This window comes from Nerophis lumbriciformis, linkage group LG24, assembly GCF_033978685.3.
Source record: "Nerophis lumbriciformis linkage group LG24, RoL_Nlum_v2.1, whole genome shotgun sequence".
NCBI lineage: Eukaryota > Metazoa > Chordata > Actinopteri > Syngnathiformes > Syngnathidae > Nerophis > Nerophis lumbriciformis.
In genome coordinates this window covers 16974190-16999009 of record NC_084571.2, presented here as the reverse complement: position 1 = coordinate 16999009, position 24820 = coordinate 16974190, and the positions used below count along the sequence as shown (strand labels likewise).

At 40.1% G+C, this 24820-nt stretch overlaps 1 protein-coding gene across 3 annotated transcripts; it reads right to left on the bottom strand.

The window, feature by feature from the left end:
• Window positions 1–71: 71 nt before the first annotated feature.
• slc16a6b (solute carrier family 16 member 6b) lies at window positions 72–24055 on the bottom strand. Of its 3 annotated transcripts, none has more exons than XM_061981694.2 (6): window positions 23997–24055; window positions 14379–14615; window positions 10524–10667; window positions 10043–10171; window positions 5897–6790; window positions 72–5835 (listed from the first exon to the last, which is right to left on the bottom strand). In XM_061981694.2, the coding sequence occupies exons 2-6, from the start codon at window positions 14611–14613 to the stop codon at window positions 5474–5476; spliced, it is 1764 nt and encodes a 587-aa protein (XP_061837678.1). In that variant the 5' UTR covers window positions 14614–14615; window positions 23997–24055; the 3' UTR covers window positions 72–5473. The 3 variants fall into 3 exon arrangements, with proteins under 3 accessions (XP_061837678.1, XP_061837679.1, XP_061837680.1); XM_061981695.2 differs by lacking the exon at window positions 23997–24055 and adding an exon at window positions 18233–18345; XM_061981696.2 differs by lacking the exon at window positions 23997–24055 and adding an exon at window positions 18142–18235.
• Between the last annotated feature and the right edge of the window lie 765 nt (window positions 24056–24820).

Genomic DNA, 24820 nt, shown 5'->3' with positions numbered 1-24820 from the left:
TACTTCAGTTATCATATATAACTACAATCAATAAAAGTCAACATGAGTGACAAACAATATTTTATTCATTAAAAATACACAATAAATACATCAGTAGATCACTTAAGTATGTTTCAAAGTGACAACAAATTCAAGTTTTGGATGCAACAATCAGCAGCTTTTTTTAATTTTTTTTTATCACAGAATAGATATCTACATCTATACAAGGTGTCTAATTATAGATCTATAAACATATGTATATCTACAAATCAGGTGTAGTTATACTGTGGATGTATAAAATATGTGTAGTACTAATTATGGATGTATGCATGTGTGTAATTATACAACAGCCAATAGCAGTGAAGTTGCCACGTGTAAATGGTAAATAAAAAGAGAATACAATGATTTGCAAATCCTTTTCAACTTATATTCAATTGAATAGACTGCAAAGACAATATATTTCATGTTCACACTGAGAATCTTCGTTTTTTTTTGTGCAAATAATTATGAACTTAGAATTTAATGGCAGCAACACATTAAAAAAAAAAAAAAGGCATTTTTACCACTGTGTTACATGGCCTTTCCTTTTAACAACACTCAGTAAAGGTTTGAGAACTGAGGAGACACATTTTTGAAGTGGAATTATTTCCCATTCTTGCTTGATGTACAGCTTAAGTTGTTCAACAGTCTCCATTCTGACATTTTAGCCTTCATATTGCACCACACATTTTCAATGTCTGGACTGCAGGCAAGCCAGTCTAGTACCCGCACTCTTTTACTATGAAGCCATACTGTTGTAACACGTGGCTTGGCATTGTCTTGCTGAAATAAGCAGGGGCGTCCATGATAACGATGGCAACATATGTTGCTCCAAAAGCTGTATGTACCTTTCAGCATTAATTGTTCTTCACAGATGTGTAAGTTACCCATGCCTTGCACACTATTACACCCCCATACCATCACAGATGCTGCCTTTTACACTTTGACCCTAGAACAGTCCGGATGGTTCTTTTCTTTTTTGGTCCAGTTTCCAAAAACAATTTGAAATGTGGACTCGTCAGACCACAGAACACTTTTCCACTTTGCATCAGTCCATCTTAGATGAGCTCGGGCACAGCGAAGCGTTTCTGGGTGTTGTTGATAAATGGCTTTGTATTGTAGAGTTTTAACTTGCACTTACAGATGTAGCGACCAACTGTAGTTACTGACAGTGGTTTTCTGAAGTGTTCCTGAGCCCATGTGGTGATATCCTTTACACACTGATGTGGCTTTTTGATACAGTACCGCCTGAGGGATCCAAGGTGCGTAATATCATCGCTTACATGCAGTGATTTCTCCAGATTCTCTGAACCTTTTGACATTACGGAGCATAGATGGTGAAATCCCTAAATTCCTTGCAATAGCTGGTTGAGAAATGTTGTTCTTAAACAATTTGCTCAGGCATTTGTTGACAAAGTGGTGACCCTCGCCCCGTCCTTGTTTGTGAATGACTGAGCATTTCATGGAAGCTGCTTTTATACCCAATCATGGCACCCACCTGTTCCCAATTAGCCTGTTCACCTGTGGGATGTTCCAAATAAGGCTTTGATGAGCATTCCTCAACTTTCTTACTTTCTCACAGGCATCAAATTCCAAATGAGCTAATATTTGCAAAAAATAACAAAGTTTCTCAGTGTGAACATGAAATATCTTGTCTTTAAGGATTTGCAAATCATTGTCTTCTCTTTTTATTTACCATTTACACAACGTGAAAACTTCACTGCCTTTGGCTTTTGTAGATGTACAACATGTGTGTAGTTATAGAAGCCTACAACATGTGTGTAGTTATAGAAGCATACATGTGTGTAGTTATATAAGTACAACATGTGTAGTTATAGAAGTACATGTGTGTAGTTATATAAGTATACAACACGTGTATAGGTATAGAAGTATACAACATGTGTATAGTTATAGAAGTATACAACATGTGTATAGTTATAGAAGTACATGTGTGTAGTTATATAAGTATACAACATGTGTGTAGTTATAGAAGTATACGTGTGTGTAGTTATAGAAGTACAACATACGTGTAGTTATATAAGTACATGTGTGTAATTATAGAAGTATACAACATGTGTGTAGTAATAGAAGTACAATATGTGTGGTTATATAAGTACGTGTGTGTAGTTATAGAAGTAAACAACACGTGTATAGTTATAGAAGTATACAACATGTGTGTAGTTCTAAAAGTACAACATGAGTGTAGTTAAAGAAGTACATGTGTGGTTATATGAGTACATGTGTGTAGTTATAGAAATACAATATGTGTGGTTATAGAAGTATACAACATGTGTGTAGTTATATAAGTACATGTGTGGTTATATAAGTACAACATGCGTGTAGTTATATAAGTACAACATGTGTGTAGTTATAGAAGTATACAACATGTGTGTAGTTATATGAGTATATGACACCTGAGGATAGGTTGATTGGCAACACTAAAATTGGCCCTAGTGTGGGAATGTGAGTGTGAATGTTGTCTGTCTATCTGTGTTGGCCTTGTGATGAGGTGGCGACTTGTCCAGGTTGTAGTCCGCCTTCCACCCGATTGTAGCTGAGATAGGCTCCAGCGCCCCCGAAGGGATTAAGCGGTAGAAAATGGATGGATGGATGGATGTGTGTAGTTATAGAAGTACATGTGTGGTTATATAAGTTCAACATGTGTGTAGTTATAGAAGTATACGACATGTGTGTAGTTATAGAAGTACATGTGACATATATGTAGTAATAGAAGTACAACCTGTGTGTAGTGTAGTTATATAAGTACATGTGTGTAGTTATAGAAGTATACAACATGTGTGTAGTTACATAAGCACATTTGTGTAGTAATATCAGTACATGTGTGTAGTTATATAAGTACATGTGTGTAGTTATAAGTATAACATGCGTGTAGTTATATAAGTACAACATGTGTGTAGTTATAAGTATAACATGTGTGTAGTTATATAAGTACAACATTTGTATAGTTATATCAGTACATGTGTAGTTATAGAACTATACATGTGTATAGTTATAGAAGTATACAACATGTGTATAGCTATAGAAATACAACATGCGTGTTGTTATATAAGTACGTGTGTATAGTTATAGAAGTATACAACACGTGTATAGTTATAGAAGTATACAACATGTGTATAGTTATAGAAGTATACAACATTTTAATTTTCCTGAGGGAAATCTCCTGAAGGAATCAATAAAGTACTATGTATCTAACATGTGTGTAGTTATATAAGTACAACATGTGTGTAGTTATATAAGTACATGTGTGTAGTTATATAAGTACATGTGTGTAGTTATAGAAGTACATGTGCGTAGTTATAGAAGTACAGCATGTGTGTAGTTATAGAAGTACAACATGTGTGTAGTTATAGAAGTACATGTGTGTAGTTATAGAAGTATACAACATATGTGTAGTTATAGAAGTACAACATGTGTGTAGTTATAGAAGTATACAACACATGTAATGAGAGAAGTACATGTGTGTAGTTATAAAAGTACAACATGTGTGTAGTTATATAAGTACATGTGTGTAGTTATAGAAGTACATGTGTGTAGTTATAGAAGTACAACATGTGCGTAGTTATAGAAGTACAGCATGTGTGTAGTTATAGAAGTACAACATGTGTGTAGTTATAGAAGTACAACATGTGTGTAGTTATAGATGTGTAAACAACATGTTGCATAAGTGTAAATGTTGACATGATTGTATTGCAGTAAAACAATAGAATATTTCTACAAGTCATCTTTTCAACATCATCAAGTTTTTCAGGCTTCTAGAAGAAAGGTCATGTGACTCAATAAGGACAAGAATGGATTATGAATATGACAATTATTTTGTCTGCGTAGATTGGAGGAATATTTTTATATTACGATGAATATTTTTATACAGCTATTTGTACATCAATATCTTTATATGAATATTTGTACATGAATATTTTCGTATGAATATTTGTGTAGTTGTGATGTTTCCTGAGAGGTGCTGATGGTGGGTCAGGAGTGACAAGTTGTGTGAAGACGATGTTCTCTGGTGTCCTTGAGAAGCTTGTCAGACTCTGGAATAAAGCCCAACAATCAAAGTATTTTGTTGTCTTCATGCCACACAAGGACTCTTCTTCACATACTTTTGTTGTCTTCATGCCACACAAGAACTCTTCACATATTTTGTTGTCTTTATGCCACACAAGAACTCTTCTTCACATCTTTTGTTGTCTTCATGCCACACAAGAACTATTCTTCACATCTTTTGTTGTCTTCATGTCACACAAGGACTCTTCTTCACATCCTTTTGTTGTCTTCATGTCACACAAGGACTCTTCTTCACATCCTTTTGTTGTCTTCATGTCACACAAAAACTCTTCTTCACATACTTTTGTTGTCTTCATGTCACACAAAAACTCTTTCACATCTTTCGTTGTCTTCATGTCACACAATAACTCTTCTTCACACCATTTTGTTGTCTTCGTGCCACACAAGGACTCTTCTTCACATCTTTTGTTGTCTTCATGTCACACAAGGACTCTTCTTCACATCCTTTTGTTGTCTTCATGCCACACAATAACTCTTCTTTACATCTTTTGTTGTCTTCATGCCACACAAGGACTCTTCTTCACATCTTTTGTTGTCTTCATGCCACACAAGAACTCTTCTTCACATCTTTTGTTGTCTTCATGTCACACAAGGACGCTTCTTCACATCTTTTGTTGTCTTCATGTCACACAAGGACTCTTCTTCACATCCTTTTGTTGTCTTCATGTCACACAAGGACTCTTCACATCCTTGTGTTGTCTTCATGCCACACAAGGACCCATTGTCTTCATGCCACACAATGACTCTTCTTCACGTCTTTTGTTGTCTTCATGCCACACCAGAACTCTTCTTCACATACTTTTGTTGTCTTCATGTCACACAAGAACTCTTCTTCACATCTTTCATTGTCTTTATGTCACACAATAACTCTTCTTCACACCATTTTGTTGTCTTCGTGCCACACAAGGACTCTTCTTCACGTCCTTTTGTCTTCATGCCACACAAGGACTCTTCTTCACATCCTTTTGTTGTCTTTATGTCACACAAGAACTCTTCTTCACATCTTTTGTCTTCATGTCACACAAGGACTCTTCTTCACATCCTTTTGTTGTCTTCATGCCACACAAGAACTCTTCTTCACATCTTTTGTTGTCTTCATGTCACACAAGGACTCTTCTTCACATATTTTGTTGTCTTCATGCCACACAAAGACTCTTCTTCACATCTTTTGTTGTATTCATGCCACACAAGGACTCTTCTTCACATACTTTTGTTGTCTTCATGTCACACAAGGACTCTTCTTCACATCCTTGTGTTGTCTACATGCCACACAAGGACTCGTTGTCTTCATGCCACACAAGGACTCTTCTTCACATCTTTGGTTGTCTTCATGCCACACAAGGACCCTTCTTCACGTCTTTTGTTGTCTTCATGCCACACAAGAACTCTTCTTCACATATTTTGTTGCCTTCATTCCACACAAGAACTCTTCTTCACATCCTTTTGTTGTCTTCTTCACGGGCGTGTCCTCCACTGCCAAGTCCACCTCCAAAAAGTCGGGCTGCCCGCTGTCCTGGGAGTCCAGGTCCTCCTCCGGTCCACATGCACGCGTGGGACACCTGCCAGACTCCACCTGGGAGTCTAGGTCCTCCTCCGGTCCACATGCACGCGTGGGACACCTGCCAGACTTGACGGGTCCAAGCAGAGCCAGGCAGACGGCGGCCAGTCCCATGCCGACAGCGCATGAGTAGAAGGCGGCGCCGTAGTCGTCGCTGAGGTCCACCAGCGCGCCTGCACACAAATGTCAAGATGAGAACTCAGCCATACCCAAGGGACAAGTGAAAAACTCTACCTCCAAGCGGCGGTCCAGCAAGCCCAGCGAAGCTCTGGATGAAGACGTAGACGCCCACGGAGGACGCCATCTTCTCCACGCCCACCACGTCCTCCTCTGCCAGCATGGGGATGTGTGTGGAGCCCACGGTGCCCAGGAAGTAGCCGTAGAGAGCACAGCAGACCGCCAGGCCCCAAAAGTCCCAAACCAGGGTGAAGGCCACCAGAACCAGGCACAGGGACATCACACACCACAACAAGACCAGGGTCTTTCTGCAGCGCGCTTTGCTCAGCACCGGCCCGATGGACAGGCGACCAAAGATGTCGGCAACCGCCATGACGGACAGCATGCAGGACGCCGTGCTGGTGTCCACGCCGCGACTCTTGCTCAGTTGGATGATGTAGAGCTGCGGGGCGAAGAAGCCCAGAGTGGCCAACAAACCAAAGAGGGAGTAGCAGATGAAGGCACGGTCTTTCAGGACAGACAAGTCCACAAGTTTGGGTCTGGGGGGTCCAGAAGGACCCGCAAGTTCTGGCTCAGCCTCAGGTTGGAGAGGTGTGTCCCAGGACGCCTCCTGGTCCTCTTTGTCCCGCATAGCCCAGTCCAGCTGGACTTCAACTCCTGCCACCCTCAAGTCCACGTTGGAGGACGAGAGCGAAGTGACGCCCGAGTCCTGTGAGCCGGCAGACACTTTAGAACTGATGGAGGTTCTGGTCTGTTCGTTCTCCAGCTCGTAGGCGGCCTGCAGTTCTTTCAGAGAGACCGAGGCCTCCACTTCACCATCCTCCTTGTCAGGCGGAGGCTGGATGACGATTGGCCGAAGAAGAAGACCGCAAGCCAGAACGGCGCTCTGAAGAATCCCAAGGAGAAGGAGGCAGCAGCGCCAACCCATGTGCTCCTTCAGCCGGGTCAAGACTGCAGACCAGAGGACAGAAGAAGACTCAGAACTTATTTCTAGGACTAAGATGCAGGTTTCATTTATTTATTTATTTTAATTCTGTTTTTTTTTCAGAAATATTTTTTAACATTCATTTATTCAGAACTTCTTTCTTCAACTAAGATGCACGTTTTACTGCCAATGATTGTAAGTCAACATCAAGTTACTCACACGACTACCGTATTTTCCGCACTATAAGGCGCACCTAAAAACCACAATTTTTCTCAAAAGCTGACAGTGCGCCTAATAACCCGGTGCGCTTTATTACGATTCATTTTCATAAAGTTTCGGTCTCGCAACTTCGGTAAACAGCCGCCATCTTTTTTCCCGGTAGAACAGGAAGCGCTTCTTCTTCTACGCAAGCAACCGCCAAGGAAAGCACCCGCCCCCATAGAACAGGAAGCGCTTCACCCGCCCCCATAGAAAAGGAAGCGCTTCACCCGCCCCCGGAAGAAGAAGAAAAAACGCGCGGATATCACTGTACGTTTCATTTCCTGTTTACATCTGTAAAGACCACAAAATGGCTCCTAATAAGCGATCCGGTTCATAAAAAGACGCAATCTCTCCATCCGCACACGGATTACTACCGTATTTCACAGCAACTGATATTCCTGTGAACCGCACTGTGGAACGGGAGCACATACGGTGAATATTCGCTCCACAGGGAATGAGAAGTCATCCTTCACTGTGGTTCTAGCTTGCCATGCTAACTTCCACTCATGGTGATATTCAAAAGGAAGACCTTGCCAAAAGAGACCTTTCCAGCCGGCGTCATCATAAAAGCTAACTCGAAGGGATGGATGGATGAAGAAAAGATGAGCGAGTGGTTAAGGGAAGTTTACGCGAAGAGGCCGGGTGGCTTTTTTCACACAGCTCCGAAGGCGAACACACCTTCACTAAGACGGGCAGACAGCCTCGGACGACATACGCCAACATTTGCCAGTGGATCGTAAATGCTTGGGCAGATATTTCGGTCACAACTGTGGTCCGAGCTTTCCGGAAGGCAGGATTCACAGAACAACAGCGACACTGACTCCCGATGACTTCTACGAGACGGAACCGGCCATTTTGGATCCCGTATTCGCCCAACTTTTCAATTCGGACACCGAAGACAAAGAATTCGAAGGATTTACGAATGAAGAATAACTTCAGAAGGTGAGCGCTATGTTTATTTTGTGTGTTGTGACATTAACGTTAAAGCAACATTATGTTGCTATTGTTCTACACCATTTTGAATTTTACTATGTTTGTGATTGCACATTTGCGTACATTTTGGGACAGAGTTGTTAGAACGCTGGTTTTCAATATATTATTAAAGTTTGACTGAACTATCTGACTGTTTTTTTGACATTCACTTTAGCGCAGCGTTTTTTTGACATTCACTTTAGCGCAGCGTAGGCGCGGCTTTTAGTCCGGGGCGGCTTATTGGTGGACAAAATTATGAAATATGTAATTCATAGAAGGTGCGGCTAATAATCCGGTGCGCCTTATAGTGCGGAAAATACGGTACTTGTAGTCTTCTTTACTTTCTAACATTAATTTATTCTTTTGTGTTTTTAAATGTACAAAGAGAATACAATGATTTGCAAATCCTTTTCAACTTATATTCAATTGAACAGACTGCAAAGACAAGATATTTCATGTTCACACTGAGAAACTTTGTTATTTTTTGCAAATATTAGCTCATTTGGAATTTGATGCTTGCAACATGTTTCAAAAAAGTTGGCACAAGTGAAAAAAAAGAGTGAGAAAGTTGAGGAATGTTCTTTAAAGACTTATTTGGAACATCCCACAGGTGAACAGGCTAATTGGGAACAGGTGGGAGCCATGATTGGGTATAAAAGCAGCTTCCATGAAATGCTCAGTCATTCACAAACAAGGACGGGGCGAGGGTCACCACTTTGTCAACAAATGCCTGAGCAAATTGTTTAAAAACAACATTTCTCAACCAGCTATCGCAAGTAATTTAGGAATTTCACCATCTACGCTCCGTAATATCATCAAATGGTTCAGGGAATCTGGAGAAATGACTGCACGTAAGCCATGATATTACGGATCTTGGATCCCTCAGGCGGTACTGTATCAAAAAGCCACATCAGTGTGTAAAGGATATCACCACATGGGCTCAGGAACACTTCAGAAAACCACTGTCAGTAACTACAGTTGGTCGCTACATCTGTAAGTGCAAGTTAAAACTCTACTATGCAAAGCCAAAGCCATTTATCAACAACACCCAGAAACGCTTCGCTGTGCCCGAGCTCATCTAAGATGGACTGATGCAAAGTGGAAAAGTGTTCTGTGGTCTGACGAGTCCACATTTCAAATTGTTTTTGGAAACTGGACCAAAGAGGAAAATAACCATCCGTACTGTTCTAGGGTCAAAGTGTAAAAGGCAGCATCTGTGATGGTATGGGGGTGTATTAGTGCCCAAGGCATGGGTAACTTACACATCTGTGAAAGCACAATTAATACTGAAAGGTACATAAAGCTTTTGGAGCAACATATGTTGCCATCCAAGCAACGTTATCATGGACACCCCTGCTTATTTCAGCAAGACAATGCCAAGCCACGTGTTACAAAAGCGTGGCTTCATAGTAAAAGAGTGCAGGTACTAGACTGGCCTGCCTGTAGTCCAGACCTGTCTCCCATTGAAAATGTGTGGTGCAATATGAAGGCTAAAATAGCAGAAGGGAAACTGTTGAACAACTTAAGCTGTACATCAAGCAAGAATGGGAAATAATTCCACTTCAAAAATGTGTCTCCTCAGTTCCCAAACCTTTACTGAGTGTTGTTAAAAGGAAAGGCCATGTAGCACACTGGTAAAAATGTATTTTTTGACATGTGTTGCTGCCGTTAAATTCTAAGTTCATGATTATTTGCAAATAAAAAAACAAAGTTTCTCATTGTGAACATGAAATATCTTGTCTTTGCAGTCTATTCAATTGAATATAAGTTGAAAAGGATTTGCAAATCATTGTATCCTCTTTTTATTTAACATTTACACAACGTGCCAACTTCACTGCCTTTGGCTTTTGTAGATCAGACGCAACATGCCCACTAATAGTACACACTTTTTGATACTTTGTACATGCTGTTTAGCACTTTGGATCTCAGTAGATTAGGTGTGTTGACCTGGAGCACTAATAGTACACACTATTTGATACTTTGCACACAATGTTTAGCACCCTGAATTTTAGATCTTCGTAGATCAGGTGTGAGTGTGTGTTGACCTGGAGCAAATGCAAACATGGCGAAAGATTCTCCGGAGGAAGCAGCCGAGATGACGAGGGCTCGCCGCCGGGAGAAGTACTGGGCCAGAAGGGTGAGGGTGGGCAGGAAGGCGAGGCAGTGGCCGAGGCCTGTAAGGACAGAGGAGAGAAGAAGAAGGCCGCATGGTAGGAACACTGATCAAGGTGCGGCTGCTGGTGGGCGGACGCTGGACCTTGCTACAGCAGCTGCAAGACAAAGGCATGTAAAGACAAAAACAGAGACGGGGAGAGAAGAGAGGGATGCTGCAGTTAGCGGTGCTCCGTGAAAACACAGACATGCTAGCAGTGCTTTCTGTCCAAGAAAAAGATCAAGTTAACGCCTTTGACCACTTCACATTTAACTTATTTCCTCTGCCACTAGGTGAAAAACCAGCAGCACTCAGGGAACTAGTCGCAGCTCACAAAGGGTCTGCCAACAACACTGGTGCTTGCTGCCACGTACCTGAGACCACGCCCATGGTGACGTACATCTCATTGATGGAGTTGGCAAAGGCAGAGCTGATGGTGCCCAGACTGATGAGGAAGCCCCCCACCATCACCACCAGACGATGGCCGAAGCGGTTGCTCAGCACGGTAGACAGGGGAGCTGTGGGTGAACCGGTGAGAAGGTAACAGGATCGTCATCGGGATTACAATGAAAACAATCATCTGATTATGACGAGCATTTTTATGCATCACACCATCAATTGGAATACTTTCACATGCACAGAACATAACTTGAACAGACAGGTGTGGTATTTGTGCTATGGTGCCATCTTTTGGACAGAGTTCACTCACTGCAGGTGCTAAAGGAGCAGCAGACTTCTGCTGTAAACAAACAGGGCTTTGTGCATTTCTGCTTGTCCGACATGATCACGGACAAGCAGTAGTGAACCTTCTGTTCACTACTTCTGTTTTACCTCTCTTTTTGAAATGCAGTTCTGTGCCTTTTATGTTGTGATTTACCTATCATTTTGTCCTTCTGTTCACTACTTTTGTTTTGCCTCTTTTTGAAATGCAGTTCTGTGCCTTTTATGTTGTGATTATTGCGGTGCGTCAGACTTCCGCTATAAACAAACATGGCTTTTGTGCATTTCCGCTTGTCCGACGTTATCACGGTACTTATTTATCATGTTTTCCTTATGTTCACTACTTTTGTTTTACCTCTCTTTTTGAAATGGAGTTCTGTGCCTTTTATGTTGTGATGATGCGCATCTTCACGTTACAACATTCTGTGTATGTGTTTGAGGCTAGCAGTTAGCACCTGGAGTAGCTGTAAGGTCGTGAATAAAACCGCTTGGTAAAAGGACAACTGGATTCCTTTTATTGTTACATGGACACATGACCATACTTTTGTTTTTGCTTGTCTGGTTTAATGCAACAAAGTCAACAGTATATAACGCTACCAACGTTTCCTCTAAGGTGCGCGCCTGTGAAATTGCGCACTGCCCACGCGTCCTCTGCACATTGCAAATCAATGCCATGCACAAAATCAAATAAAAAAAATAAGCGCATAAAAATTTTCTATGTAACTGACGACAACAGGAAACAGTTTTCGTCATCACTGTTCAGTTATTGTAGCGTCTGTCGAGACGCTTTAAGGAGGACATGAATTCCATCCATCACTTTATTGAGAAAAACTCTTTATTGTCGGCCGTAAACGCATGACCAAAACATTGGTAAACAATTTATATCTAGCAAAACCAAAATTAACTTTGTCATATCAATAGCAGCCACTCGCTCTTTCTCACTTGCCAGTGACGCGCTTACGGCCACACTACAAGTCAGACAACACCACACATTTGTAATTCCAGGTCGTTACACTATGATTTACCAATCAAATGTGTGCTTATTGTTCTGTCATTTATTAAGAATCTTCATTTATAAATATTGATCATGAAATGCTGTTATTATATTAAAGAAATACTAATATTTTACAAACAGAAAGTTACAGGAATGTACACATGAGCCCATGCTTACATTTCATTGTGCAACATGTGAATGTTTTCATGGGAACTAAATGCGATATCTGAAAGGGGCACACATTATTTCCAAAGCAGGACCCCCACCCAGACATACACTCACTGGCACTCATCGAGGGCGGACGCTCCCCTTTCCTCTCCCTTATCTCTCCTGCTTGCTTCTTTGTCTTGTCTTGTCTTAACTTTATTGTTGCCTCTTTTGCACTGCTCTCCGAATCTAACCATTGGAAATATATACTGGCCTCAACGAAATTGACAAGATCTTGGGTTCGGGGGAACCTGCTTGTCGTGACAGAGCGGTTGTTGCTGGACACACCGCGGACTCTTGGGAGAAGGAGTGCCTGGCGACCCTATCAGTGGAGGACGTGAAGATTTCCACCGATGATGACAACAGGACATCTGCTGATAGGAGTAAATGTTGCTCTGGTTTGTCCACAAATTGGAAGTTGCTGGCAGTCTTCAAAGTACCCCAAAGCTGCCACAAATGATTGGAGGATGCAGGCAGAACTGTGGACACTTTTTGATCTGGATAACAGCGGATTGTCTGCCCCGCAGGATGATTTTGAGGACCAGTCATAGACAATTTAGAGAGAACATTTTATTTTCACTTGCATACAAAACATTCTAACTTGGATTGTTTCCCTGGCTTGGAGACTGTCCCGAAGGACAGTGCGGCGACGACACAACAAACTCCCTTCTTGTCTTTCATGGACACACACTTGTTGCTGTTGGCTTTGGACTGACTGGCGGCTGCAACAACATCAAGGCCGCGGAACAGAGACACGCGGCAGGCTTACACACACACATGCATCCACATAAAATATATGCCACAAACACATACACCACCCCCCATCCAACGCCCTTGACGCAAATTCCTTAGGGGTGATTGAGGGCTGGGCAGCGCCTGAAGAGCTGCAGCCTTCCACCGTGGTCCCCACTCCCTCCCCTCTGTTGCAAGTCTCAAGTTGTTTATTGTAATATGTATATGTGCTTTGTAGGGGTGTAACGGTACATGTATTTGTATTGAACCGTTTCGGTACAGGGGTTTCGGTTCGGTTCGGAAGTGTACCGAACAAGTTTCCACATGGACATATTAAGTAGCGTACCGCACGTTGTGTAAACAATGCACACTGAGGCACAACACACGGCATGCTAGCTGATGGCAGCTAGAAGCGACCGGGCTACGATAGACTGACCATATGTCCTTTTTTCACCGGACATGTCCTCTTTTGCGGGGAATTCCGGGCGGAGTTTTTTAAATGCCTCAAATGTCCGGCATTTTGAGTTAGGGTTGCGTGTATTTTCAATGTACGTTCAGGGTTAAGAAGGGGTTAAAAACATAACAAATTGTGCGCGCAGCAGCATTCATGAGGAAGGGGCAGAGACAGAGAGAGCGAGAGAGTTATGATAAACGCGCATGCGTCGCCAGGGTCTGCTTTTTATCCATGGATGTATCAGATTTAATTTTTTATTATCTATAGTGGGAGTGTCAAAAGTGTGCCCCGGAGGCCATTTGCGGCCAACAGTTAATGTTTTAAAGGCCCACGGCACATTCTAAAAATACTATTAAAATAAACAAAAACATAACAAATGTGAAATAAAAAAGCTTAAAGGTTAAATGTAATTTAGAAAAAGTTGCAATGTTGACTAATAAAACAAAGCTGTTTTTTTTCTTTCAAACTGTCATTGCTCAAAAACATAATATTGAATCAAAATCAATGTTATTATGACTTATTGACCTTTCCAAGGTTCCGATTACTTCACATAAAATATTCCAGTGAAAAAAATATTTTTGGTGGAAGATTTAGCAAATTTGGTAAATAAATAACCAACAAATGTATATTTTGTTGTTTTCTTACTGTACCGAAAATTAACCGAACCGTGACCTCTAAACCGAGGTACGTACCAAACCGACATTTTTGTGTACCGTTACACCCCTAGTGCTTTGCTATGTAGTTTTTTCCCACTCCAGACTGGGCCCCCTTAAGAGCCCAGTCTAGATTGTATTGTTTTACTTATCCTCTCCCAGCATTGACCTTTTTCCCATCTTTTACGGGACGCCTTGTGGCGACCCATCAGCGTTCCTGTTCTGTAACCCTGTACACTGTTTGTTTGTCTAATCTTGAACGGGTTTGTGCTGAAAACAAAGTTTTGTTGCACTTGTGCAATGATAATAAAGACCTACCTAAAGTAAATACTAGTCCACAGCTCATGAAAAACTATTTGTTATTGTCATTGTAAGTGAGGCAAAACACTTCTATTAGAAAATGAGGGAAATGACTGCTGTCCTTTGATTGTAATAATAAGAAATGGAACTAGTGACAAGTGACACTCACCAGTGAAGGTGAAGATGAAGACACAGATGGAGATGACCCACGACACCCGGCTGTTACTCTCCCCAAACTCCTCCATCAGATCCTGGAGAAAGACGCCCAGGCTCTTGAGGGTTCCATAGGTGCAGATCTCCACCACAAAGAAGGCCAGGGCCACAGCCCAGCCCCAGCCACCATCAGGCACTTCTGGGTAAACACTTGGACCCAAGCAACCCTGGCCAGTGAAGAAGTCCTTCATGGCTGCAAGGAGAACACACTTTACCATCTGCACTACTTCAAAGTACAAAGTATTGTACTACTTAAATTCTGCAGTCAAAGTACAAAGTATTACATCATATTTTATTACTTCAATTCTGCAGTCAAAGTACAAAGTAATACATCATATTTTGCTACTTCAATTCTGCAGTCAAATTATTACACCATTTTGTAATACTTCAATTCTACAGTCAAGGTACTCATATTTTTCTATTTCAATTATGCAGTTCAAGTATTCCATACTTTGCTACTTCAATTCTGCACTCATAGTATTACATCATATTGTATTACTTAAATTCTGCAGTCAAAGTACAAACTATTACATCATATTGTATTACTTAAATTCTGCAGTCAAAGTATTACATCATATTTTACTACTTCAATTCTGCAGTCAACGTACAAAGTATTACATCATATTTTACTTCTTCAATTCTGCAGTCAAAGTACAAAGTATTCCATCATATTGCACTTCTTGCATTTCTGCAGTCAAAGTACAATTACTTTCACCGAAGAAGTATTGTATGTACACTATATTGCCAAAAGTATTTGGCCACCCTTACAAATGATGAGAATCACTAATCACTTGGCCCAACCACAAGTGTATCAAATCAAGCACTTAGACATGGAGACTGTTTCTACAAACATTTGTGAAAGAATGGGCCGCTCACAGTGATTTCCAGCGTGGAAATCCAGTCGTGAAATTTCCTCACTCCTAAATATTCCAAAGTCAACTGTCGGCTTTATTCTAAGAAAAGGGAAGCGTTTGGGAACAACAGCAAGTCAACCACCAAGTGGTAGGCCATGTAAACTGACAGAGAGGTCAGCATAGTGCAAATACATTCTGCACAGTCACTTGCTACAGAGCTCCAAACTTCATGTCACCTTCCAATTAGCCCACGTACAGTACGCAGAGAGCTTCATGGCTGAGCAGCTGCATCTAAGGCATACATCACCAAGTCCAATGCAAAGTGTGGGATACAGTGGTGTAAAGCACTGGACTCTAGAGCAGTGGAGACGTCTTCTCTGGACTGATGAATCACGCTTTTCCATCTGGCAATCTGATGGACCAGTCTGGGTTTGGAGGTTGCCAGGAGAACGCTACATTTTGGCGTGAAATTTGGAGGAGGTGGAATTATGGTGTGGGGTTGTTTTTCAGGAGCTGGGCTTGGCCCCTTAGTTCCAGTGAAAGGAACTTTGAATGCTCCAAGATACCAAAACATTTTGGACAATTCCATGCTCCCAACCTTGTGGGAACAGTTTGGAGCGGGCCCCTTCCTCTTCCAACATGACTGTGCACCAGTGCACAAAGCAAGGTCCATAAAGACATGGATGAGAGAGTCTGGTGTGGATGAACTTGACTGGCCTGCCCAGAGTCCTGACCTGAACCCGATAGAACACCTTTGGGATGAATTAGAACGGAGACTGAGAGCCAGGCCTTCTCCACCTACATCAGTGTGTGACCTCACCAATGCGCTTTTGGAAGAATGGTGGAAAATTGCTTTAAACACACACCACAACCTTGTGGACAGCCTTTCCAGAAAATAAAAACACACTCCACAACCTTGTGGACAGCCTTCTTAGAAGAGTTGAAGCTGTAATAGCTGCAAAAGGTCATATTGAACCCTATGGGTTAGGAATGGGATGGCACTTCAAGTTCATATGCGAGTCAATGCAGGTGGCCAAATACTTTTGGCAATATAGTGTATATATGTACAGTATGTACACATATACATATACATATATATATTTATATACATACATACATACATATATATATATACACACATACATATATATATATATATACATACATATATATATATATATACATACACATATATATATATATATATATATACCGGTATATATATATATATATATATATATATATATATATATATATATATATATATATATGTGTGTGTGTGTATAGTATGTATGTACAGTATATATATATATATATATGTATGTGTGGGGAAAAAAATCACAAGACTATTTCATCTCTGAGAGATGAAATAGTCTTGTGATTTTTTTCCCCCACACATACATATATTGCGCTCTACTACGGTATCGAGCACTATTTTTTGGATAACCTTATTAAGACATATATATATATATATATATATATATATATATGTATATAAGTAAATGTGTACATGTACCAGCTGTAAAGACTACAGCTGATACATGTAGTATTTATAAAATAACACTTCTGGTAGATGTAGTATTTATAAAATAATACAGCTGGTACATGTAGTATTTCAAAGGAATACCGTGGTACATTTAACATGTAATATTTTTTTAAATAATACAGCTGGTACATGCAATATTTATGAAATAATACATCTGGTACATGTAGTATTTCAAAGGACTTCCACGGTACATGTAATATTTATAAAATAACACTTGTGGTACATGTAGTATTTCAAAGGACTAGCATTGTACATTTAACATGTAATATTTATAAAACAATACTTCTGGTACATGTAGTAGTTATAAAATAATACTTCTGTTACATGTAGTATTTATAAAATAATACTTCTGGTATATGTAGTATTTCAAAGGACTAGCATGGTACATTTAACATGTAATAATTTTAAAACAATACTTCTGGTACATGTAGTATTTATGAAATAATACTTCTGGTACATGCAATATTTCAAAGCAGGGTACATTTAACATGTAATATTTATAAAACAATACTTCGGGTAGATGTAGTATTTATAAAATAATACTTGTGGTACATGTAGTGTTTATATACGGTAATAATACTTGTGGTATATGTAGTATTTCAAAGGATGGTACATTTAACATGTAGTATCTATAAAATAATACTTGTGGTACATGTAGTATTTCAAAGGACTGTACATTTAACATGTAATATTTATAAAATAATACTTGTGGTACATGTAGTATTTCAAAGGACGGTACATTTAACATGTAGTATCTATAAAATAATACTTGAGGGACATGTGGTATGTATAAAATAATACTTGAGGGACATGTGGTAAGTATAAAATACTTCTAGCACATGTAGTATTTATAAAATAATACTTGTGGTACATTTAAAATTTATAAAATAATACTTGTGGTACATGTAGTATTTATAAAATAATACTTGTGGTAGATGTAGCATCTATAAAATAATACTTGTGGTACATGTAGTATTTATAAAATAATATTTGTGGTACATGTAGCATTTATAAAATAATACTTGTGGTTCATGTAGTAATTATAAAATAATACTTGTGGTACATATAATATTGATAAAATAATACTTGTGGTACATGTGGTATTTATAAAATAATACTTATGGTACATGTAATATTTATAAAATAATACTTGTGGTACATGTAGTATTCATAAAATAATACTTGTGGTACATGTAGTATTTATAAAATAATACTTTTGGTACATGTAGTATTTTAAAGGACGGTACATTTAACATGTAGTATTTATAAAACCGCATGAGTGTCAATGAGCGATGACGCAACAAATATTGCAATATTACCTTGAACAACACGAAGATTCGTCGCTCAAACGAACATTTGACTGTCATTCCAAGAAGAAAAGAAATGTTACCGTTAACCGTCACGACTTACCGGCTTGTTAGGGCAGCAAATTACCGGCTCCAGCCGCTTTATTTCAATGTTTAAGCAGCTTCTTACCGGCTCCAGCCGGTTTATTTAAACGAGGCCGCGCAAATCTCTCTGTCATGAACGCGCATCGCTGCCGCGTGCAGCGCGGTCACGACAACACTGTGCGTGCGACGTGCTGCAGTTGTGACGTCATCAAGTCACAAGATCATACGGCAACTCTTATCCATGTATTTACTGTATATATTTGATTTATACATATGCTACAACACTTATCCATCTATTTACTGTATATATTTGATTTATAAATATACTACAACACTTATCCATCTATTTACTGTATATATTTGATTTATAAATATACTACACCACGTATCCATCTATTTACTGTATATATTTGATTTATAAATATACTACACCACTTATCCATCTATTTACTGTATATATTGGATTTATAAATATACTACATCACTTATCCATCTATTTACTGTATATATTTGATTTATAAATATACTACACCACTTATCCATCTATTTACTGTATATATTGTATTTATAAATATACTACAACACTTATCCATCTATTTACTGTATATATTTGATTTATAAATATACTACATCACTTATCCATCTATTTAGACTTAGACTTAGACTTAGACTTCCTTTTTTATTGTCATTCAAATTTGAACTTTACAGCACAGATAAGAACGAAATTTCGTTACCTAAACTCATGGTAGTGCAGGATAAAAAAGCAATAAGGTGCATGTATAAATAAATAAATATATATAAATAATATATATAATATAAATATAAAATAAATAAATATATATAAATAAATAAATAGATTTACTGTATATATGTACCTAAATATTTATATAGTAACACAGTTATGTACTCATGCAGTAATGTACTCATAGAGATATGTTGTTGGCATCCGTAAGTCTCGGAAGACAATGGATTGTGGATATGATTTTGTTGGTCATGCAGCGTCTGCTGTGGCTGTACAGACCCACACGGGAGTGACAGTCTCTGTTGCACTTGGTGCATTTGTAGGTCGAGTCAGCTACAGGATGAAGTTGCTTGCTCTTTCTCTGAGCTCGCTTCTCATCTGCAAGCTGCCGGAGTTTTGCCTCGCCAGCTTTCAGTCCAGTGTTCACGGTGTGTCTCCAGCTGGATCTGTCCTGAGCAAGCTCTTCCCAGGTGTTCAGGTCCATGTCAAGCGCTTTCAGGTCACGCTTGCAGACATCCTTGAAGCGGAGATGTGGCCGTCCCGTCGTCCTCTTGCCAGAGGCAAGCTCTGCGTAGAGGATGTCTTTGGGGATCCGGCCATCGTCCATTCGACACACATGGCCCAGACATCGAAGGCGACGCTGACGGAGGAGAGTGACCATGCTGAGAATCTTGGCTTGCATCAGCACCTCGTTGTTTGTCACACGGTCGCTCCATATAATCCCGAGTATGCGACGGAGGCAGCGCATGTGAAAGGCACTTAGCCTCTTCTCCTGCGAGGAGTACAGAGTCCAGGACTCGCTAGTGTACAAGCTGGTGTAGACAGTCAACTGTCATAGTCCGATCATATTGATGGTATTTCAATGAAAATGGGAAGAGGTTTAGCCATGGTCAGGAAGTGCTCCACCTTCTTGACATCCTCAACAATGGGTCAAGTCATACAGTCCTTGGTTTTCTGTCATCTTCATTACTGTCCTATAATATGGTCCACTACGACTAAGTCTGACCTGAACAAACTGCAACTTGTTCAGAACAGAGCGGCTAGACTGGCACTTAAATGTTCTTTGCGCACTAATATTTAATTTATGCATTCACGCCTGTCCTGGTTGTCTGTTGAACAAAAGATGCATTGTAGTCTCCTTATGTTCTTTAGAACTATCATTTTAGATCAATCACCAGATTACTTTTACAAACAGTTTTTAAAATCAACTAACACACATATTCATGACACTAGGAATGCCAGGATTGGCTATTTGGCACTTCCTGCTCCCAGGACTAATCTCCTCAAACATACAGTCATGTATAGATGTACATCATTCTGGAATGGGTTGCCATCTCACATTAATCTCTCACAAAGAAAATTGTCATTCAAGACAGCTTTGAAGATACACCTATTGCAGCTGCCCACATGACATGAATTTTTAATACTGGTTTTAACTAGCTTTTTATCTTATATTGTATTTTTCCATTGTATAATGTCTGGTAATGCATGTATTCTTTGTATTTTAATTTTGTATGCTCCTATATGGACCCCAGGAAGACTAGCATTCGCCTTGGCGTCAGCTAATGGGGATCCATTCAATAAACAATAAACAATAAACAAGAGGGTGCTTAGCACGCAGGCATGATACACAGCGATCTTGGTGTTTATTGTCAGCATGCTGTTGTTCCACACTCATTGCAACAACCTGGCGAAGGTTCTGGATGCCTTGCCGATCCTCTTGATAATCCAGAGATATGTACTCATGCAGTAATGTAGTCATAGAGATATGTACTCATAGAGTGGAACATATATAATGTACATAACATGAACATTTTATTTTGAGTTCTCTGTGATGTGTTTAAGAAACAGCAAGTGGTGGACTATGGCACCTGATGATGAAATACAGATAAGGGATATGACTAAGAACATACATACATATACTGTATATATATACCGGTATATATATAGAAGCATTCACATACCATGGTTTATATAGGGCACAGAGTGGGTAGGTACAGGCTGGCGTAGGGGCGTGGTGATTGGCTCATGTGTTACCTAGGAGGTGTTTCCGTCTGTGCCGGCATGCTGATACAAATTCGCTGCGCTTGTTGAGGGATGACAGGTCTGGACGGTATATAATAAACAGTTTCTCTTTCAAGCATAGGTTGCATCTTTTATTACCACTATTGTAAGGTGTGCTGGATGCAAGAATTTGCCATGTTATTGAATATTCAACATTATTGTCTTTGAGGTCCCAAATGTGTTTGCTGAGTTCTGTAGTATTCCGCAGGTTTTGGTTCCTGAAAGAAGCCTTGTGATTGTTCCATCTGGTATTAAACTCTCCCTCGGTTAATCCTACATATGTGTCGGATGTGTTAATGTCCTTGCGTGTTACCTTTGATTGGTAAACAACTGATGTTTGCAAGCACCCCCCGTTGAGAGGGCAATCAGGTTTCTTGCGGCAGTTGCAGCCTTTGTTGGTTTTGGAGTCGCTCTGTCCGGGGCAGACGGCTCATTTGCAATTGTTTTGTTGTGGTTTGAGATAATTTGTCGTATATTGTTCATACAGCTGTAGCTCAATTTAATGTTGTTCTTGTTGAATACTTTTCTTAGGGTGTTGCCTTTGGGGAAGTGTTTGTCGATCAGAGTGAGGAATTTGTGGCCAATCTCAACTAATATTGTAATAACGGGGGGTGCTTGCAAACATCAGTTGTTTACCAATCAAAGGTAACACGCAAGGACATTAACACATCCGACACATATGTAGGATTAACCGAGGGAGAGTTTAAAACCAGATGGAACAATCACAAGGCTTCTTTCAGGAACCAGAACCTGCGGAATACTACAGAACTCAGCAAACACATTTGGGACCTCAAAGACAATAATGTTGAATATTCAATAACATGGCAAATTCTTGCATCCAGCACACCTTACAATAGTGGTAATAAAAGATGCAACCTATGCTTGAAAGAGAAACTGTTTATTATATACCGTCCAGACCTGTCATCCCTCAACAAGCGCAGCGAAATTGTATCAGCATGCAGGCACAGACGGAAACACCTTCTAGGTAACACATGAGCCAATCACCACGCCCCTACGCCAGCCTGTACCTACCCACTCTGTGCCCTATATAAACCATGGTATGTGAATGCTTCTATTAAAATCTCCTGATGATTGAGGGAACCCCTCATGAAACAGGCCTGTAGAGATGAAGTAGTCTTGTGATTTTTTTTCCCACACATACATATATTGCGCTCTACCACGGTATCGAGCACTATTTTTTGGATAAACTTATTAAGACATATATATATATATATATATATATATATATATATATATACACAGGTGTATATATCTATATATATATATCTATATATATATACACAGTATATATGTAAAGATATATACAGTACAGGTATATATATATATATATATATATATATATATATATATGTAAAGGTATATACAGTACAGGTATATATATATATATATATATATATATATATATATATATATATATATATATATATATATATATATATATATATATATATACGGGTTGCTCATGCGGCCCCTGGTAAAAATTAATTGCCCACCCCTGATCTACACTCATGTTTTTACTTAGGATTTCTTTGCAATAAATACTTTTACATAAAGACAACATTTTACTGGCGTGGACATTCACTTTTTTATCAGTTTAAAAAGTTAGAATTATGCAAAAACTTTGACACTAAACTCCCAATTAGTGATGTATATCGATATCAATACTCCTTATCGATACCAACATTCCTCTTTATTTTATGTAATGTATTGTTAATAAAGACGTTAAAAGATTAATTTCACGACCACAAGAGGGCGCAACATTTAACATCTCCACACTCGGGGGGTTGAGGTGGTTGAGGATAAGGGGTGGGGGGTGGTTTGGTGGTAGCGGGGGTGTATATTGTAGCGTCCCGGAAGAGTTAGTGCTGCAAGGGATTCTGGGTATTTGTTCTGTTGTGTTTATGTTGTGTTACGGTGCGGATGTTCTCCCGAAATGTGTTTGTCATTCTTGTTTGGTGTGGGTTCACAGTGTGGCGCATATTTGTAACAGTGTTAAAGTTGTTTATACGGCCACCCTCAGTGTGACCTGTATCGCTGTTGATCAAGTATACCCTGCAGTCACTCATGTGTGTGTAAAAACCGCATATATTATGTGACTGGGCCGGCACGCTATTTGAATGGAGGAAAAGCGAACGTGACGACAGGTTGCAGAGGACGCTAAAGACAGTGTTTTTAAGGCACGCCCTCATTGTTGTCCGGGTGGAAATCGGGAGAAATTTGGGAGAATGGTTGCCCCGGGAGATTTTTGGGAGGGGCACTGAAATTCGGGAGTCTCCCGGGAAAATCGGGAGGGTTGGCAAGTATGCACGCATGTGGCCACTAAGCCTTTAGAGGTTTTATGGGCACAATTCGATATTATTGTGGAATTGTCAACAAAGAACAGACTTGGTCAAATATTATAGTGTGAAAAATGAAGTAAACACTAATTCAGTCCCTCTCATATAGTGGGGTGGGGATTTATTAACCATGTTAGCATGCTAATGTCAAATACAAATATATAGGAGTGCATGTGGATATACTGTATACATACAGTAAATATGTGTATACATACATGTATTATTATATTGTGTATTGAGCATGTATAGTAATACTAGATATTAACATATCATAAATGATCAATTCCTTTCAAAATGTAATTAGTCTCATGGTAACTTTGGGTCACAGTCCTAAAGTCACGGCTCTCAGGATGCTATCAGTGAATCCGAAGATCAAGAGATGCTGGAACTAACAAGAAGTCTGAGAAAGTTCTACATCACCACCACAAGACAGGGCCAGATGACCAGAAGCAAGCGGATGTGGGGAGATGCCAGAGGACCCCTAGGTTCAAAGCTTGACCTACATGTGCTGGGCAGAGAAGGAGCGGAGAACAGACTTTCTAAGGCCGTGTCTACATTAAGCCGGATAACTCCTTGAAGGAATAAATATTTAGCCTAAGCCCTGTGTCAGCCACACTAACCTATCGTTTAAGGTTCCCCTCCTTGGATCATTCTTTACACGGGTAAGTGCGCCGTGTATTTCTTGAATCTCCGGCTCTTAGCTTTGTGTGGACTCATCCATCGTTTACAAACTGAGTTTGGAGAGGAAGTGACGTCAGAAAGGCCGCGCCCCACACAGGAAGTGACCTCAGAAAGAACGCGCCACAGCCAGCTTCATATCAAGCGGTTTCGTAACTCGGAGGTAACCACTGTGCAGAAGCAGCCTTAGCTTGTCTCAAGAACATGGCAGTCTGCTTGCTGTTTCTGTGCCCGAACAATGTGTGGCGCCTCAACCCCATTGGGGAGGGAAATAATGGTCAAGTCAAAGAGGGAGGCGGTACCCACTAGAAAGGTATGATTAAAAAAGTACCAATGATTGTCACACACACACTAGGTGTGGTTAAATTTGTCCTCTGCATTTGACCCATCCCCCTGTTCAACCCCTGGGAGGTGAGGGGAGCAGTGGGGAGCAGTGGGCAGCAGATGTGCCGCGCCCGGGAATCATTTTTGGTGATTTAACCCCCAATTCCAACCCTTGATGCTGAGTGCCAAGCAGGGAGGTAATGAACTCACAACCTACCTTGTTTGTGGAAAGATGGGACATGGGACAGAGGGACAATGTGACAGACACAAAACTACATTCAGTCTTTTTGTGGGTGCTGTCATGATCCGTTGCCCGGATCATAGTTTATTTAGGTTTTGATTCACCTGTGGTTTAAGTTCTGTTTCAGCACCCCTGTTTTGTGTTTCTCGGTTGTCATGGGTGATGATTGTTTTCACCTGCCTCTGATTAGTGATTGGGACG